The following is a 20,893-nucleotide window of genomic DNA, read 5'->3' as shown; positions in this document are numbered from 1 at the left end:
TTTTTTTAATTTAGGACAGGGTGTACCGGGTCTCACTACGTAGATCAGACTCATAGTGATTCTCCTGTTTTCAGCCTCCCAAGCGCTGGGATTACAGGCGCGCCACCACGCCCAGACTCAGTCACCATCTCAGCAAGCCCCAGGGGCGGGGCCGGCACAGCACGTCGGGTATGGAACACCAGCTGCTTGGCTCTGCCTAAGCAGGCACTTCAGTCCGCTAAGCTATCTGGCTGGCCCTTCCTTGGATTTAAAGATAACTTTTCCTTCAAGTCTGCAAGGTGATTTCATCTTTAGCATTTTCCACCCAATGTCTATCTTAAGATCAACCCAACCTTGTTCTCTTCAATAGCTTCCGATGATTCCAGAGTGAGGCTGCTGTCTCTATCAGTAGTATGGCTGAGCTCAGCCTTGGTACTGGAGTCCTTGCACCATTCACTCAGAAGATCCACAAAAATATGTCACACAGAGCAAGGTAGTGTGCGATTTTCAGCAGGAAGTGAAAAGCAAATGAAATTAAGGGAGAAGCTGCAGCCCAAGGCCCCATGTCCGTGTCAGACCGAGATGAGCACAGCAAGGAACTGGTAATCACCAAAAAAACATAAGGCCACAGACTACTGTGGGGTGAGGGGGCTCAGGCATCTACTTATTTTTAGACTCCCTAATGAGATACAAATAAAGCAGTTACTCAGAAGAACATCATTCTTGATGCTCATGGGAAAGACGCTGATGGAGAAAGCCCTCAGCAATCTCCTTCTAGAGAAAGCAGTAGAGATTGTGGCATTAAGACAGAAGTAAAGCACAAGAGACAAGGAAGAGGGAGGAGGACTCCAGGGAGAACAGGACAAGGAGACAGAGAAGGAAGTACACAGCCAGATGATGGACAGTTCTGGGGTTGATAAAAAGACAGACACATGAGGAAGGAATAGAGCATGATGACAGAAAAGGGACCACGAGTCTCCTGGATTCCCCACCGTCACAAGCAGCAGAGCCCCAGGGTCCAACTGCCTAGGTTTGAATCCCAGCTCCCTTGTGTGCTTTCACATGGGATTGGGTGGGTGTCACTTACCTTCCCTGGACCTGTTTCCCTTTCTGGAAAATGGGGAGGGGGGGAAACAGCACCTATCTTGTAGAAACAAATGAGATAATCTGTGTGATGTGTTGAATGTAGAGGCAGATACTGCTTTAGTGTATGGTCTAAATGTATGTGGTGCCACAAAATGCCTACGTGTGTGGATCAACATGCATAGTGTGTGTTTAAATTTTAAAAATTACAGGCCAGCAAGATAGCTCAGCCATCTAAAGTGCCTGCTTAGGCAAGTTTAGGCAAAGCACAGGGACCAAAGTTCGAACCTCCAGCACCATATGCTGTACTCTACCCCCAGGGGAGTACAAAAAAAAAAAAAATACACTAAATGACACATTGCCATTAATTCCTTTCAAAATATTTTCCCTCACTTTGAAAACATTTCTGCCATCATTCTTACCACTTTCCGAAACACGTCTGGAAGTCTTCCTTAGCATCTATGAAATGTGGTCAATAATACAGTGATCACTGCTGCTGTGTGCCATTCATCAGAAAGACGGACTCATAAAACACCACTGTGAGAAGGGGGTGGTGAAGGAAAGCAAGAGACAGGCAAAGGAATAATGTGGGACTGTCTTGCTTCAAGGTTGTTTATGGTGAGATTTTTGGACTTACATGTAAACATAAGAAGTATATAATTCTTTATGCCTATTTTTAAAATATATTCTAATTTTTAAATGTTTTTTTATCATATTCTGTAGGGACTTAAAGTTCAACATATCAATACTCGATGAAAAATACCTGTTCTATATTATGCCTAAGATGTTTGATATGCAGACAGATAGTGAGGTTAAGCTTAACAGCCTAAGTTGTATAGCAATAACAATGAGCTTGCCTTCTGAATGGTTAACAACCTAAGTTTGCAGACCAAAATTAGATGAAAAGGAGGGCTGCAAGGAAAGCCAACATTTTGGCCTTAGCCTTCCAAGGTCAATTAAGACTCAGGACAAATGAGAACTTGTACTGTAATGTCATGTAACTCAGTAGTGTCCCAAATTATCTGATCAAGGAGATGATGGGGCCAAAGAGGAAAGTGATTGATGATGTAGAGTGTGCCTAAGGAGAGTCACATGGAGAGAAAACATTCTCTCAGGCTTTCACAGAGAGCACATTGGCCAAGCAATGGCTGTGACTCATCCACATGGCTGACACTGACAAAGGTTCTACAATCTGAGGTACAGGATCTCAGGAGAAATCCTGAGGGGATTTCACTGACCTTATCAGACTCAAAAGCTACACCTCTTGTTGCATAGGTCCTGCTTTACCTTGGTCTTAACCATCTAGCAGGAAAGTATACAAATGAAGTATAAGAAGTAAAGCCATGACATTATGTTGAGCTGTAGGGGACTCAGGTCAACAATTTCTGACATTGCTATTGAAGCGGAAGACCCAATACTATTATGGGCTACTGGACTCTTTTAGAATATTTTACTGAGTTTACATACCTATAATATTCAAATAACAGAACTTAACAAAAAAAAAGGGTATACAGATGAATGTCCAGTTTGTATCTGTGTATTCAAAGTGGTTAGGATAGATATATAGTTACATTCTCTTAATGCAAAGAGTGATTTGTTCTAATGGTGTTTGTAAATAGAATATCATGTCTGCATCTTGTACAGCAATTAATCACTAGGAAGAATGTATGCAATGTGTGAATTATTGAAACTGTCCTACCAATTTGATTTGGAAAAAAAATGTTTGTTTTGTATAAATATATGATTGTTTTATAAAATTATGACATGAAAAAAAAACACCACTGTGCATCTTCATCTCCCTTATCCACTGGATCTGGAACTGCACACTTCTGGCTTTTCCCACAGGTTAAAATCACCATAAGGGGTCAACATTTCAAATCACCTCAGGACATTGAGGCAGCTACCACAGCACAGCCAAAGATACTCAGGAAAGGGGACTTCCAGAACTGATTTGGATACTGCAGATATATTCATTTCATATGGAAAACAAGTACTAACTTAATTTTTTTTAAAGAGAGCATAGCAAGAACGATTGACTAAATGTGTTTAAAGTGAAGAGGGAAGTCCTTTGAGGGAATTCAATAACTAAGTGTCTTTTATTCTAACAAATTTTTTTAAAATTTCAATTTCCATGTCTTTCTATCATACCATGCATGCTAAAATCCTAACCTTCAGTGTGACGATATTAGAAAGTAGGACCTTTATGAGGTGATGTGGTCATGTGGATAAGGCCCTCATGAGTAGGATTAGGGACCTTCTGAGGGGGACAGAGTGAGCTCATTTTTGCCTTTCCTGTCATTTATAGAGAGAAGACAGCCATGAGGAAGTCAGCTCTTGCTAATCATAGAACCTATCAGCACCTTGGTCTTGGACTTCCCAGCTTCTAGAGTTGTGAGAAATAAATCTGTGTTATTCATAAGCTACCTACTCTATGGTATCATATTATAGCAGCCTAAAAGGGGCTAAAACAATTAACTAATATTATTGTCATTATCAGTGCTGTTCTTTATGTAATGGGAACAAATAAATGTAATTATTTTGTAAAACATCTTCAATATACTGTCTTTTTAATGTATCTTATTTAATGCTATAATAACCCACTCAAATACTAATATCCCCAATAGCAAGTTGAATCACAGTATAGTTTAATATCACCCAATGTGTATGATAAAATAGTAGCAAAGGTGAGATTCTAATCTAGAAACTATAAAATATTCTGATCATAAGAGGAGGGCAACTCCTACTAAAGAGCATAAAAGCAGATCTCCAGGACTCCCTCGTTTATGGAGAAACCTCCAAGGCTCCCAGTCTACATCCACACACACACTTGACATTTGCTTTTAAAATGGGCTCCACATTGGTAGAAGCCTGAGGGTCAAAAAAACTGGATCCAACTTGATGTCACCTATGAATGACCCAGTGTCCAGAACTGTGTCCTCAAAAGAAGTGGCAGGAAGAAGATGGGGAGGAAACATGGTAAGAGATTAAGAGTTAAGATGACGTTGTCTCAGATGTTCATAGGTGCAGGTTGGAAAAGCAGGTAGAGCAGCAGACAGCCTGGGAATGGGTGGCTCGTGGTGACCCATGGGGACATGTGGCTACTCAAATTTAAGTTAAGTAAAATGTACAACTCAGTTCCTTAAGCCCAGTGGCCATGTGCCAGTCTGGATGGCCACCAGTAGCCAGCAGCTATGGCGTTGATCACTGCAGATCCAGAAGAGCTCCACAGGTACAGCAAGTTCCACTAGACAGTGTGGGTCCAGAGGTCTGAAGGCTATGAAAGGCGAGCACATGGGGAAGCATCTGAGGGCCAGGTAGAGGAGAGGACAATGGGTAAAGAGCCGGAAGCTGGGCTGGAGATTAGGAGGAGAACAAAGAGATGAAAAATTGAATTTCCTAGGAAAAGTTACCTCAGTCACTCAGCAGCAAGCAGAAAAGACAGCAGTGTCCTGGCCCAGCTAACCTGCACCTGCCCAACAGCCCTAAAAACCGTAAAAGCCTTGCTCACCTCCAGTCACAAACATGCCCTGAACATGGCTTTGCCTCCAAGGGAAAGCTAGAGGACAAATGAGGGCTGTAGTCAGAGAAGGAGATGCCCAAAGGTTTTTTTCCCTGCTTCCCAACAGCAGAAGCTTTTAAAATTGACCTCAAACAGACAAGGCACACACCTGCCCTGCCTGTGCACACCCCTCCCGTGGCCGGCTACTTGCATACCTATACAACTTCCTGCTTGCTTCTGCAGTTACCTCAAGTTCACGTAAGAATGCATGTTCTGAGCACAGCCTCTTCTGGCCCACACATGTATGTGCATATCTTGAAGGTGCAAATGAGGCACTGAGCATAGCTTTTAATGTAGCCCTAAGGGGTACATTGTTCTGATCAGCACTAACATAGCCGTTCTACATTAAGGCATTGATTTTAGGCCCCACTGGAGGCCACAATGTTAAACAAGCAAATAAAGCTGGCTTCCCATGTAGCCCACAGCTTGCTCTTGCCCTTCAAACCTGTCTCCTATTCAAATTCCACTGCTTCTATAACACTCACCTCCTCCTAAAAATCTCTCCACCCTCTTCTCCAGACTCCTGATTTATACCCCAGGCATTCTCATATGTATCTGAGCATGCTTCCCTCAATTACTTATGACCTTGTCTTTTTCCACTTTGCTCCACTCTATAAGGTAATAGCAATTGTTTCAAATGTAGCCCAGTGCTTGTCCTGAAGTGTGTTCCTCTGTCAGGCTATAACTGTAGGAAAGTGTAGCCATGTGTTCAGCCAATCATTTTCCCCTTCTCCTAAAATACCTTAATCACATTTCCCAGCTTCCCTTGTCAAAAAGGTATTCAATCATATGACCCAATTCCGGCCATGGGAGAGAGGACAGAAATGTACTGCATAGTACCTCTGGCTCGAGGGACTGAAGAACAGAAATTCTTTCTATGTATTTCAACTATGGGCTGGAAACTGTAGCCCCAGTGAAAGGCACTGTTGTCCTGAATGGTGTAGCAGCCAGACAAAAGGAGTTTGGGTAACTGAGCAACTATGTGGAACAGTCTCTTCTTCTCTTCCCCTGGCAAACCTTAGTAGACTGTGACAATAGGAAGAAATAAACCTTATGTTATTAAAAAGATTTGAAGTTTGTTTATTAAAGCAATCAGCCTATCCTGTTGTGATAAATTATCTGCAAATTTTCCTCTAATTATTTCTTTCCCACGTAATGGGATTTAGCAGCTTCTTCCATGAAACATGGGAGTCTATTTTCCATCCCTTGGACCTTGGCTTGGCCGTCTGACTTTCTTTGGCACAAGAAATGTAGCAGAAGTGACAGAGTGCCATTTCCAAATATAGATCTCCAAAGATCTTGCAATCTTTTGCTCACTTTCTGGGAACTCAATCTCCACCAGAAAAATAAGCCAGACCAGTCCATTAGAGGTTGAGAGACAACACTAGAGAGAGCCAAGTTGTCCTGGCTAACCAAAAGCTCACCCAGCCTGGGTAGCCCTCTTCCCAATGGCCTAAGGACAGAAGTGTTTCAGATTACATGTTTCCAGATTTGGAAATATTTACATACAATGAGATAGCTTAGGGATCAGACCCTAGATAAACCTGAAACTGATTTATATTTCATATAAGTCTTCTATGCATAGCCTGAAGGTAATTTCTGCTGTGTCTTTAATAATTTTATGCTTGACGCAAAGATTTGCGATGTGTAATTTCCCAGTGTGAGCACTTGGATTTTGATAAGGATGGTCAATCTATAATGGACCCAGGGTAAATCAACACAGCTCAGCTCAGGTCAGCAGAACTTCCCTTCAGGCCAACCCGCAGACTTAATAAAAATAATAAGTGGTGGTGATTTTCTTTTTGTCATTAAATTGTAGTGTTCTTTGTTACACAGCAAGAGCGAACTAAAACATCTGACTTAGATAACAATCATTTGAATAGATTTCTGCTTACGGAGGGAAATTGGTTAGAACACACTCATTTATTTTCTAATAAGCATGCATTTCTTTCAACCAGGCATGATGGTCCATGCCTGCAATTTTAACACTTTGGGAGGCTGAGGTATGAGGATCACAAATTTAAGGCCAATCTGTTCAATTTAGTGACTTAGCAAGAAGATACTATATCAAAATATTTTTAAAGGGATGGAGATGTCGCTCAAGGTGAAGGTCTTGGATTCAATCCCCAGTACTACATAAAAATAAAAATTCATTTTAAAGGAAGAGAAGGATGAAGAGAAAGATGAAAGGAAAGAAAAAAAAAGTATTTTCTTTGTTCACTAAGCAGACACTGAACTAGTATAGTCATAGTGACACCCACAGAATTCTGTGTTTTTCTAAGACACAGCTTTCTTAAGAGTTCTGAATTCCTTTAAATATCTCAGTGGCTGCAATATTTTTGTTTGGGCAAGTGTTTGTTTTGAAAGTTGCTTTCAAAGGTAGTTATTACATTTCATTTATTTGCATGTTTATACGTCAAATATTCTACAAAGAATCTCTGGAGAATTCCTCCAAGAATATTACACCTGGGGCCTTCAGCTCCCCTCACTCTACCCCTCTTCCCATCTCAGCCTCATGAAGCAGAAGCTGAGGCAGATCCTTATTCCTGTGCATTTTGCCTCATAATCGTATTTCTTGGCACCATGCCTACAGGAGGACACCCAAGTGGGGAGAGAATGATGTTAAATCCCTTAGCAACAGCTTTACCACTGGACGATGGGAGTTGGTAGGAAACACCTTAGTCCTATTCTTTGGGACACACCCCTGCAGTGCATTCCATGTGAAAATCAAAGGATCCTTAGGCAATGTACCCCTAGTTCCTTCTAATAGTCCCAGCCTTAATCATATGCCTCTTTCTTGGCTTCCTCCTCTTCTCTTCTTGTTCATTATATCTTCTAATACCAACATTCCAATTTGCTACCTGTATCCAAGCCCTTGTAAAATAACACACATAACCTCTTTTGTGTTTGTGTATGTGATATTTATGAACGGATGTCCTTACGTGTAAGCCCAAGGCATTTCTCAACCACCTTTGGTTACAGTAAGTGGTAACTGGAATTCAGATTTCATCCCCACATCTACCTATCACTATGGTATACAGACTTCTTTTATTTATTACAAGTGAATGAATTCACTAATAAGCCAGAAATTTACTCTGATCATTTTCAGATACAGTCATTTGTGGCCTGTGTATAATAAATAGATTACTTTTTTACTTTCACCCATTCAATACTTAATAAATATTTATCATGTGCTGAGCCAGGCTTAGCTACTGTAAATAAAAGGATAAATCAGATCCTATCAAACAAACATGGTACCTATTACACCGACTTTATTTATTCATTCATTTACTCACCTTTAAGCCACAGACCTTCTGATCTGAGAGTCCCTCTTAAAACCTAACCAATGGTTGGCCTAAAGGGGAAATAACGGATGGGATACAAAGTTGGTGACCTAGAAGACATGTGTAAGGCAGGTGGTGTTTTGCTTATTCCCACGCATGGCACGCAACAGAGCACCCAAACCTAAGTTTCTACCTAGTACGCACCTTTTCCCCCTCGATGCTCCTCCTTTTCCTTTTCAAAACCTCTTCATTTTCCTCCTCCTTCATCAGAATCTGCATGTCTTTCCTGGAAGCCTGGGAATCTTAAGGTCTCAAGGTCACCAAGAGCTACTTTGATGACATTTTCCTTGTGAGGTTTTAGGAATTATGATAGACATTGTTTAGGTTGTAGTGAGAGTACGGCAGCCACAGACTCAGAGATTGGACCTCAGAACGTGAGTGTGGCAGGACATGCCTCTCTGCTTCCTGCACACATCTCAGTTCTTGCACTTTGAAAGAGTGTTTTTCCTCCATGTGCCAGCTTATAATAGATAAAAATGCTTTCTGCCTTATTTTGACTTCAGAAGGACATAAAACCAACTCAATAACATAGAGGGAAGCTTAATATCCTTGCATAAAAGAGCCTTAGGCCACGAGGCACTAACCAATTCAGACATATACTTTCATGGGGACCAGGGAGACAGCTCAGTGGGATCAGTGCTTGCCCAGAAAGCACAAGGTCCTGAGTTTGATCGCTGGTATTATCAACAAAAACCAAAAAACAAAGAAACAACAACAACAACAAAAAATACACTTTCATTAACTCAAATTAGTGCTGTAAATTTGTTTTATGTCAACCGATAATTGAATATGCGTCTGTCATTCTTATTACTAATATTTATTGCTCATTTCAAAAAGCTAAGAATATATCAATGCAATAATTTTATACCAGCCCATTTTTTATTTAAACATATCTTTTTTTTTTTTTTTTTTTATTTTAGGACAGGGTGTACATGGTGTACAGGGTCTCACTGTGTAGATTAGTCTCATAGTGATCCTCCTGTTTATAGCCTCAGAAGTGCTGGGATTACAAGCGCATGCCACCACGCCCAGACTCAACGGCCTCTCAGCATACCCCGGGGACATGGCCAGCATGGCAGGCCTGGGGATCAAACTCCTGGACCCTGTGTCTGCTCAAGCAGGCACTTTAAGCCGCTGAGCTACTTGGCCAGCCTAAATATATCTTAAGATAAATTTTATAACATCACCCTAAATGGCAAATCAATGACTCTTTTACAAATGACTATTACCATAGTAAATGGCATGCCTACTCATTAGCCTTTAATTAAATGAGATATATACACCCATATGCTGCCAAAAATATGCATGTACATCAGGAATATATACTTTTACTTTTTGGAAATATTGCCTTAAGAGAAACTAAAGTTTATTGAACAGTCTGGGATAGGAAAGGAAGGCACCATGACCAACCCAAACCTTCTTCATTGGTAATTTAAGCCAACAAACTCATGCTGGGAAGTACATGATGACACCAGCCTTGAGATCGCCGAGGGCTCTGATGAAGTGGGAGAAGCAAAGGCCTTTCCTTGCCTCAACTTCCCTCTGCCCTCTGAAAGCACCACACCTATCTCCCAAGCACTCAGCTCTGCAGGCTGAAGCTAGTGGTCTGAGCAGAACATTTCCCCACTCCCTTCTCAAAAGAAGTAGCTCTGTTTAGTTTTATCAGAGATGGGAATTCTATTGCCATTCAAATATTGTAGGTGTGTGAATTCAGCAAAATAATCCAATATAGTCCAGTAGTCCATGATAGTAGTGGGTTATCTGTAGGACTGGCAATATCAGAAGTTGTTGACTTGAGCCTTTTACAGCTCAGCATATTAATATGGCTTTACTTTTTATACTTCATTTTCTTACTTTTCTGCTGGATGGTTAAGACCAAAATGAAGCAAGATCTATATAACAAGAAATGTAACTTTTGTATCTGATGAGGTCAGTCAAATCCCCTCAGGATTTACCCTGAAACCCTGTACCACAGTTTGTAGATCCTTCGTCAGTGTCAGCCATGTGGATGAGTCACAGCCATTGCTTGACCAATTTGCTCTCTGTGAAAACCTGAGAGAATGTTTTCTCTCTAGGTGAAGAAATGGTACTCCTTTGAATGACCATTCTGTAGTAAAAAAAAAATATGTATATACTAGATAGGATATACAGCTACTTTCTCTTAGTTCAATGAGAAGAAAGATTTGTACTAATAGTGTTTAGACAAGATATTATGTCTGCATCTTGTGCTATGAATAACTACTATGAAGACAACAATATGCAATGTATTAATTATTGTAACTGTCCTACTAACCTGTTTTTGAAACTGTGTCATTGCTATTTCTTTCTCAATAAAATTAATTAAATAAAAAAGAAATAGCTCTGTACAGCAGCCCAGCACCAGCAGCTCCCCAGTGAGCAGCTCCTTCATGTCTCACTGAACTCCTCCTCCATAACAAGTAGAAAGCTTCAGGAACATTATGACATGCTCAGTACTCAACCTGCTCAACCCTGCTAAAAGCAGGACTGCTTCTCTAACCATTAACATTGTTATTAAAAGTTTATTCTTTCTAGGACTCTAACTTTTTCTTCCCACAAATCTATTTAACTGAGCTTTGGTATTCCTTCCCTGGACTTTCTTTTTTTAAATAAAAAAAAAGTGCATGAAGGGATGGATAGAAAAGTTTTGATAGTTTCATACAATGGAGTATTAGGGGGCTATAAAGAAAAACCTGAAGCTTTTATAGGTGAATGAATGCAATTAGAGAGCATAGTCATAGGTGAAATAAGTCAGACCTGCATTGTCAGTCATAGGTGAAATAAGTCAGAACTTACACATTGTCTGTCAAGTGTAAGAATCTGAAATCAGAAAAGTACAAACAGATACTGTGAAAAGGAAAGAAACTGCTCAAAGGGAAGGAAAAACTGGGATGAGGGGAAATAAAAGAAAGAAGAAAGAAAAAAACATATATATGTGTATATGCACAGGACAGTTTGATAAATATATGCTGATATGATAAATATATGCTGATTTCTACTGGTCTATTGAAAGGAACAGTTAATGATTCATTTTTCTTCTTTTTAATTTTTTGACCCATTTTGCATACTTATATGTGGTAATCTGAACAACTGATTTGAAGACAACCATATGCCATATAACAACCATTATTGAATTCCTATCTTCTTTTGTAGTGAAATTCTGTACCATGTCTAATTTTTTATTATTTTTATTCTCTTTTTTAAAAATAAAAAGAAGCAGAAAACTTTTTTTTTTTTTTGGTACAGGGAACTGAACTTAAGACCTTGTGCCTGCCAGGCCAGTGCTGTGCTACTGAGCTGTATCCCAGGCCCAGAAGCAGCAAACTTAACCTTCATCCATTATAAACATCCCAGTCTCCACTAATAAAGGCTGGTAATATTTCAGAAAAGAGACTGGCAATTACCTCTGTGGGTTAAGAAACAAGGAAGGAATTTGATGCTTCTGAGATCTATTTTATGTAGAGTCTGAAAACAGTGGGAACCATAACAGCCCTGAACAGTGGTGTTTTTCTCTGCAGTAATAACTGTTGTGCCTAAAAACCACATTTCTTTGTCCTTTGTGGAATGAAGCAAGGTATAAATGTAAATAACATCTTCCCACACACTTATACTTGAAAAATGTTGGAACAAATGCTTGGTTTTCTCCTGTTTAATATTAGCTGACAACACTAAGCATTGCACTCTTGTATTGATAATTTCAGTCACATCCCGTCTTACACTTATCTGTAAGTTTCCTTGAGCAATTTATTTCTGTTTGACAGGGGGAGATTTTTAGTAGTTTCTCTCAAGAAAATACACACTTGTCTTGAGTAGCACTTCTTACCTGAGACATTGCTTCTTAAACTTTAGTGTGCATACGTAAAAATCACCTTGTGATGGAGTTAAAAATGGAAATTACAGTGAAGTACATCTGGGGGCGGGACTAAGATTCTGCCTTTCTAATAAATTCCCAAGCAATGCTGGGATATTAGCCCTTGTAAGCATCTAGAAAGGACTTACAGTGTGCAGGATTTGCCAACACAAAGTGATGCTCTGATGGCACACGAAACAGCACGTGATGATCACGCCAGAAGACAGGCAGTGCTTTACGTAATGCCTACCATTCACTCCGTGATCACCAGTCTGAACTTAGTCCTAGGAAATGTCAAGGGTATTATCACCTAACAGGTTCTGACTGAAGTCTAGACACCTATTTGTGTTGACCCAAGAAACAGAACAATTGAGACATTGTCACATCTCATATTTGTCTCTCAATCGCTCTCCTATTCTGAAAAGGCTGTCTGCCCCAACCTCTCCCTTCAGTTCTGCTTTCTCTCCTGGGCAGCCCTGTCACCAACCACCTTAAACACATACTAACCAAGGCTAAATGACACATGTGGGATCTACTGATCTGAGACCTCAGGTCAAGGTATGTATCTAAATGCTGGATTTTTAAGGTAAAATTATGAGGCCCTCCTTTTCTACATGATACAAACTCTACAATTAGATCTAGCACTCTACTGGAGAGTGCATAATATACCAAATCAGCAAGAATGCATTTCTGAGGAGCGATAGCCAATGAAATAAGCTAAACCATTTCTTAAATATCTTCCAACTTTACAGTCACAGCATTTGGATGCAGGAGATTTCTTTAGTCATTAGTCTACAGTCTCAGAAACTTGCTACCCAAACTGTGACCCATGAATTAATAGAAAGATACATCAATCAAAAGGAGCAAATACATTCTGGCTCTGTTTCTACCTCTCTCAGCTGAGTGAGCTTGCACAAGTCATGCTGTTTCCTTGAGTTTCATTCCCATTGATTTCTCAAACAAGTTTCTAGCTCTTATGTTTTTGCCAGCCCAGACATATCCTTGACCTAAATCACCTCCAGGTGATTTAGACCAGGAACTACACGCAGCCAGTGACCCATGCAGTACCAACATCCTAGGAACCATTCTTCTTCTACAAGGAAGGCCTTAGCCACTGAACTCTGAGGCTGGAAAAACGTCAAAGCCCTGCTCCAGCCAAGGAAGCCACACAGTGAAATGAAAGACACAAAGACCTCCAGAATTGTTTCTGAGAGTGGCAAGAATGAGGGACTAAATATGTTTGAAGCAAAAAGGAGTCTTCTAAGGGGATTAATGGCAATGTTTCTTTTATTGCAATAAACATTTTAAAACTGCAAAATTTGACTCTTTGTTTCAAACACATTGTATAGTGTTCCTGAGTCCCTTGAGGCCCTGTGTGTGTGACCTCACAGATAGATCCTGAGAGCCTCTGTGGAACACAAGCCTAAACTGTGCACTTGGGGTGAGAACATCAACTCCTGAGGTTTCCACGTGCACCACGTCATGGTGGTCATGGAAACCCCTCAGGCTGAGACACCAGGAAGCTGTCAGTGTGAAGGGACCTGCAGGGACCACTAGGAAATCAGTAGTGTCTGTCGTAAATACTGTAGGAGCTTTATCAAAACAAGTGTTGTTCTGTTGCACAAGTATGAATCATGCTGTCCCCCAAGAGACTGCACTGGACCTCCCTACTTTTGAGTTTGCCTTATCCTGGTTTCTTGAAAGATACCCCCATCCATCAGTGCAAAGCTTTTAGGTGCACTGAAAAGAAGATAGGGGAAGAAATGGAATGAGGTGAAGAAAAATAAGCCTTAAACCCATCTACTCTGATCATGCAACCAGCAGAACTAAAGGCTCGGTGGCCCCGTCAGCTCTCTGCCTGTCCTGTCTTCAACACACTATTTCAGCCTTGGTGCCTCCCCCAGAGGCCGAGCTGCTGTCAGCTCAAGGCCCTTCCTTTGATGCCTTCCTGTTCAGTGTCACTGAGACTGCCTGATCGGGACCCTGAGGTCAAGACTGTATCAGGAGTAAGGTTTCTTAAGTGCTATGTGTGAGACACCATCTGACACTGTTTATAGACCAAGTTAGCCCCTTATTGACCATGGGACAGAAGTTAAAAGCATTGCTTTTGGAACTTAAATGTGTTAACTTCTGAAGTGATGTTTGAATTAGGGTTAAGAAGGGCCTGAATTTTTGACCTAGTGGTTACAGAAAAGAAAAAAGAAGAAAGGATTCTGACTAAAAAATATTGTTTTCTAATAAGGAAGTCAGGTGATTTGGACTAAAACCAAGAGGCCAGCCTGAAATTAATCTGTCAGTTTTCAACTTGCCACAAGGCAGCTACATAGGTGTGTATATTCATCTACAAGTGCAGAGATGTGGATGATCTGTTCAAAGGCAAAAATGCTGGTTCTTGGAGCAACGCACTAAATGATGGAACTCCCCTTTTAAACAGAGCAGTACCAGAAAGGAATGCATCTATTGATTATTGATTTACCTAAATTAATCACGTATTTGCCCAGTGCAAGTCAAGCAAAGTAGAATCCCAGGGGCCAAAAGTTGACCACTCATGATAGAAAAGCAACAGTAAAAAGAAAACCAGCTCACAACTCTTGGTGATGGAATTAGGCGTGCATCCCCTGAAATGTCTTGGGATGTGTGACACAAAGGAGATAGCAAGTAAACTCCCTACATTTTCATTAACTGTGTGATAAAATGCCTGTGACCTATGTGTCATGCTATGGGCCTAGTAATTCTTAAGTAATGTATTCCTTATCTATTATGTGGCATTATAGGAAGCAATGGCAATTAAGACAATTAGATATGAATGGGAAATCACTTTCCTGATTAGAACCAAAGACTGGGCATGTTGGATCTTTAACAAATGGAACTGGGCATGGTGGTGCATGCCTATAATTCCGGCACTCGGGAGGTTGAGGCAGGAGGATTGCTGAGTTCAAGGCCAGTCTGTACTACATAGTGAGTTTAAGGCCACCCTGAGCTACATTACAAGACCCTGTCTCAAAAAATAAGTAGGAAGTGGTATGTTTGGCTTGGTGGGAGCTGGCAGGAGTTGATTTCCACAAGCTCAAGGGTTACCACATTACTGATGTCCCTGAGGCATGACAAGGCCCCCTTTCTGCACCATTCAAAAAGGATACAACAATTTTCCACAGGTTTTGAAAAACTTAATAATCTCTATTCTGTTTTAAACTTAATAAACTCAGTTAAATACAGGCCAGCTCTCTGCTAAACTAGTTCATGAATTAAATGCTCAGCAAAGAAGAGTTTACCATGGAAAGTATAAGCCCAATCATGAATAGGCCAGATTCCTTAGAAAACTAGTAAAATGATGCATAAGCAAACAATCAAAGAAGAAAAGATATTGTCTTGATATGCACTGAGAAGTCAGTTCTTGGAGGACTGAAGCCTTCTCTCTGCACTATCTTTTCTATCCTGGAAGAAAAGAATCTTAATTGTTTCGTATTTCAAGAGGCCTAGCAATACAAAAATCAGGAAGACACTAGAGGCATGCTGCGTCACCTTGGGAAGACAACCAGAGAGGTAAACTAACAGTATTGGACTAGGTCACACCTAAGAGGTGTAAGTTGCTATATTTACAAACTATTTATCATTAGCAAGACTTACACATAGTGGCCAACTATGTAGATGAATAACTATCTTCAGTGGCCGTACATAGAAGTCTAAAGTGCACAAAAGAGAAAAGAATGTAGTAATATTATAAAAGGCGAGAGCAAGTGAAAAAAAAATGGGATGGAAGGGAAGACATAGTGGGAGATAGTCCTGGCCTATTGAGAAAGAAAGCAGTTCATTCATATCAATCTGCCATTTCCCAGGTTCTAGTGTGAAAGCCTCCTGTAAGTCTCGAGGTCCAGTAGGTGCAGTTCCCTCACCCACCCCAGCTCACCTGCTTGTGCAGTGGCCAATTTTCACCAGGCAGGTGTTTCTCCTTCATGCACATGCCTCTCTGCTTCCCAGCCTATGCTTCCTTCAGCATTATCAATGTTTGCTCAGTTCAACACAAGGTAGCTCAGAGCACTGTGGGTATAACAGTCTTCTTCAAAAAGTCAGTCCATGGTCAGGACTGATGATCAATACTCCAGGTTCCTGAAATTATGAGTTGTACCCCTTGTGGTTCCCAAGGGTACCCAGTAGGATCAAGGGTGCCCAGGTGTCCACTGGAGTAACCTGCTAATTTACATAGGATTGTTATCCTCCTCTCTACTCCCTCGCTTTGTTTTATAGGTCACTTTCACTTTTGCTGAAGGTCCTGTATTTGGAGGAATCAAACTGAAACATAAGAGAACATCCATTTAATAGCAGTGATTATGTGAAAGCGGTCTATTCATCTAGCCCTCCTGTCTCTCCCAGGAAAAGCTGCTGCGGTCATCAGGGAGTCTTCGGTGTCATAACCCAAGTCCACAGTTAGCATTCTCTCCCAAGAAGTCAAGGTGACCCAGCCCTCCCAGGAAATGTCTTTGCCTTTCCTTACAGGCCTCTAGAGCTCTCTATTTCTGCCATGCCTCTTCTCCCCCTCCCACACTCCCCTCTTCCCACTGCATCCTGGTATTGGAACACAAGTGAGAAGTATGAAATGGGGTGCTGGAAAAGTTGTTTCCCAAAACCAATGTGATTTATGACTGTAACAAGTAGGAAAGACAACGCAAGGCAGCATCATGCTTTCTTCTCATGTTGGCCCTTTTCTCCCCTCTCATGCTGTGTGCACATATTTCTTTTTTCTGCTTCAATATTTATGTTCACATGAGTGCCTTACTTGAGCTTAGCTTTTCAGAAATATCAATAACAACACCAGCTAAAATTTGCTGAAAATTTAGTACTACTTTATGTCGATTAACTAATTTAACTTCCCCAACAATCCTGTTGTTATCATCTGCATTTTTCTACTCTATAAAGATATAATTTGCTCACCACACCATGTTTTGATATATGTAGACACTGTGCTATGAGTATCACAAGCTAATTAGAATATCCATCATCTCACATGGTTTCCATTTGTTGAGTGAGAACATTGAAGATCTATTCTACTAGCAGATCTCAGGTATCCAGTACAGTACTTCTAACTTTAGTCACTACTGCTATTGGTCTCTGCAACGTTACATCCTGCGTAACAGAAGCTGTGATCAGCAGGCCCCCCACTGTTGTCTCGAGCCCCACAGAATTTGGCAGCCATCTTTGTATGCTCTGCTGTTATGCAATGAACTTTTGCAGATCCCACATATAAATGGAATCATGCAATATTTTTCTTCTGTAGCATAATATTCTCTGACTTCGTCTATGCTGATACAAATAGCAAGGTCTCTTCTTTCAAGCCTGAATATTATTCTCTTTTATACACTTATAGTAATGTTCTAATATATGCATATAAATACAATAGATAGACCTATTTTATTCCAGTACCATGCCATTTTGATTACTGTATCTTTGCAGCATATTTCGAAATTAGGTATCATGATTCAGCCAACTTAGTTCCTCTTGCTCAAGACTTTTAACTACTTGTAATTCTATGTGTTCTTTGGATTGTATTTTATATTTATATAAAAACACCACTGGGAACTTTGATTTAGATTATAATAAATCTTTCAATTACTTTGAGTAGTATAGAAATTTTAACAATATTAATTCTTTCAAGCCATAAGTAAATGAAGTGTCTTCTCATTTATTTCTGCTTTCTTCAATTTCATCCGTGTTTTCTAGTTTTCATTGTACAGATCTTTTACCTCTTTGGTTAAATTGACTCCTACGTATGTCTTACACTATTCTAAATCTGATTGTTTTCTGAATTTTTCAAAAGGTTGTTAGTGTACAGAAACACAACTGAATTTTTTGTGTGTTCATTTTGTATTCTATAACTTTATTGAATTTGTCAGGTGCTTAGATAATCAGTGGTCCTTTACTTAGATAAGCACTCCCATGGCAGTTGTTAGTGATTCTGCCTTCCCCAAAAGGTTAGGACCAGAACTACTGGGTACATGGATATAGAGATGTACCCAGACATCAGGAGTTTGGGTCTCTCTTTTCCATATCTGTTTGTGCATAACTGTTCAACCCCAGAAAATGCAATTATAATATGAGCAAAAAAGAAAGTGAAGAAAAACTCACAGATTTTCTCATTAAGGAAAAAAATTTTCCACTGGATGGCTGGATTATGCGTGGGGACATCACTACAATGGAACGTTTTTAAGGGAGAAGTAAATTCAAATGACACATCTAAACTCAGAGAAACCCACTGATATTGTTACAGTGGGTGAAAAAAACCCTGAACCATTGTATTATTTTTATTTGTTATTTCTATATGATTTTTCTCTCTGCACATGGTTTTACCTGTATAGCTTTTTAGTGTCACAAGAAAAAAATAATCAGGTCCCCACACTAAAGTTCTATTCAAATATCACTTTCCCTGCTTCTCAAGGAACGATTTCACATGGAAGAAACTGAGAATTCCTAGTAGGCGGACTATGAATGATATCATACACCTTTCGCAATTCAACTCCTAGCGGTGACTAAGCCAGAGAATGTTTCGCAAGCACCGAGTAAGCCATGTTGTCAATGCGAAGATGGAGTTATGTCTTGTTTACTTCCACTAGCAGGATAACTCCCCAAACAAGATGGGCTGGGGCACATGCAAATTTCTAATCAATGCTTCACTTTGAAAAGCTTCTGGGTCTCTTGATAACAATCTAACACATAGCACATTAGGGTTCCATTTACCTTTTATTAACATCTAACAATTATCCTGGAAGACAATACTTCAGGACTCCTATACGATTGTATCCTTGAGGAAGCAACAAACACAGGAATTTTTAAACTTGCTCCTAAAAACCAGCAGAGAGAACACTCCAATTACACCTTCCAATACTGTGTTGATGATAGTTCTGCTGGAGAACAAAAGAAAACAGATTTTCTTTCCCAATTCTGCCTTTGAACTCTAACAGAAGATGTTTTCCCAAAGTCGTGGCTATTGTCAAAGGATAATGATCCTCTTTCGTGCAGTCACTTTGGGTCTGTGCGACACCTCTGCATTCCAAAAGCTCGACGTGCTTTCATGAAGCATAAGGTCTGTTGAACACTTCAAGTCCAAGCAAGGTAGAATGAAGTGTAGATGTGACCCTGACACAGAACATGGAAAGGGAGACACTCAGAGGGTAAACCACTTCTGTGAGAACACCTGACCGTGCTGATGCAGATATACCTTAGTTTACCAGGCTGCCTTCTCTACTACTAAGATTCCAAAACACATGAACATTCCGACCTGTCTCTGAAATGAAAAATAATAATGGCTACTCATAGCACAAAAATTATTTCACTTTCTTCCCATTTCATAATAATATGCTCACTTTTGAGGCCTTTAAAATGCCTCTTTCTTCTTTTTCTGGGAAACACCAAATGGCGGATGACGCCGGTGCAGCGGGAGGGGCCGGAGGCCCCGGGGGCCCAGGCATGGGAGGCCGCGGCGGCTTCCGCGGAGGCTTTGGCAGTGGCCTTCGAGGTCGCGGGCGCGGCAGAGGCAGGGGCCGGGGCCGAGGCCGCGGGGCTCGCGGCGGTAAGGCCGAGGACAAAGAGTGGATTCCGGTCACCAAGCTGGGCCGTCTGGTCAAAGACATGAAGATCAAATCCCTGGAGGAAATCTACCTTTTTTCCTTACCCATCAAGGAGTCCGAGATTATTGACTTTTTCCTGGGCACATCTCTCAAGGATGAAGTTCTGAAGATCATGCCTGTGCAGAAGCAAACTCGTGCTGGCCAGCGGACCAGGTTCAAGGCATTTGTCGCCATTGGGGACTACAATGGTCATGTTGGCCTGGGTGTAAAGTGTTCCAAGGAAGTAGCCACTGCCATTCGTGGGGCCATTATCCTGGCCAAGCTCTCCATTGTCCCTGTCAGGAGAGGCTACTGGGGAAACAAGATCGGCAAGCCCCACACTGTTCCTTGCAAGGTGACAGGCCGCTGTGGCTCTGTGTTGGTGCGTCTGATCCCTGCCCCCAGAGGCACTGGCATTGTCTCAGCCCCTGTGCCCAAGAAGCTGCTGATGATGGCTGGTATTGATGACTGCTACACCTCTGCTAGGGGCTGCACTGCTACTTTGGGCAACTTTGCTAAGGCCACCTTTGATGCCATCTCCAAGACCTACAGCTATCTGACCCTTGACCTCTGGAAAGAGACTGTGTTCACCAAGTCTCCCTATCAGGAATTCACTGACCATCTTGTGAAAACCCACACCAGAGTCTCTGTCCAGAGGACTCAAGCTCCAGCGGTAGCTACAACATAGAGTTTTTATGCAAAAATAAAATGAATTACGTCTGAAAAAAAAAAATAAAATAAAATGCCTCTTTCTTTCCTTCCTTCTTTTTGTTTTGTGGTGTTGTTTTTGTTGTTGTTGTTGTTGTTGTTATTGTTGTTGTTGTCATACATGGAATCAAACTCAGGACCTTGTGCTTGCCAGGCAGGCACTTATATCACCTGTCTCCCCAACCCTAAAATGCCCATTTCTTGGAAACAATTACATCTTGGAGGTTCACCTCTGATAGATAGAGAAAACAAGGCTAAGAGTTAACAGAAGAAGCAGAGATACATGTTTACACTCAATATAGTTACCTTTAACTTTCCTAAAGAAGGATTTTAAACATATCTGAATACTAAAATTCAAGCCCCCATGCATGATTTTTCATTAACTCCTATACAAACCTACAAGATCAATAACAGTGTTCCCACTTTACAGACAAACAAAGTGAGATTTGGCAGATTCCGTCATTTATACAAGGACCCCAGCCAGAAGGTGGCAAACTTTAGTTGGTGTCACAGGAAATGACCTTCTGTTGCTAGAAAGTCCTGAGAAATAATCTGCCTTCAATTCTGAATAAAACAGATTTGTGGGTCCCCACAAAGTGACGTAAAAATGCAGATATTAGATCAGATCACCAGGAATTGCTGATATTCAGCAGCTTTCAGCCCATACAGGGAACATGACATAGGACACAAGCGATTACTTTGAGAGTCCTTGAGATGGGCTGGGTGGTGGGGCTCAAACCTAATACCAAGGGTA

The 20,893-nt window shown here is 40.9% G+C and overlaps 1 protein-coding gene across 1 annotated transcript; it reads left to right on the top strand.

Moving 5' to 3' along the window:
- The first annotated feature begins 19,218 nt into the window (after window positions 1–19,218).
- LOC101589289 (40S ribosomal protein S2) lies at window positions 19,219–20,153 on the top strand. The gene has a single exon (XM_023718579.1). It carries the CDS (start codon window positions 19,238–19,240, stop codon window positions 20,117–20,119), a length of 882 nt encoding a protein of 293 aa, XP_023574347.1. The 5' UTR covers window positions 19,219–19,237; the 3' UTR covers window positions 20,120–20,153.
- The last annotated feature ends 740 nt before the right edge of the window (window positions 20,154–20,893 follow it).

The sequence above is a fragment of the Octodon degus genome, unplaced genomic scaffold (genome assembly GCF_000260255.1).
Source record: "Octodon degus isolate 3935 unplaced genomic scaffold, OctDeg1.0 scaffold00060, whole genome shotgun sequence".
Taxonomy (NCBI): domain Eukaryota; kingdom Metazoa; phylum Chordata; class Mammalia; order Rodentia; family Octodontidae; genus Octodon; species Octodon degus.
Note: the sequence above shows the minus strand (reverse complement) of the source record. Positions and strands in the feature narration are given on the sequence as shown.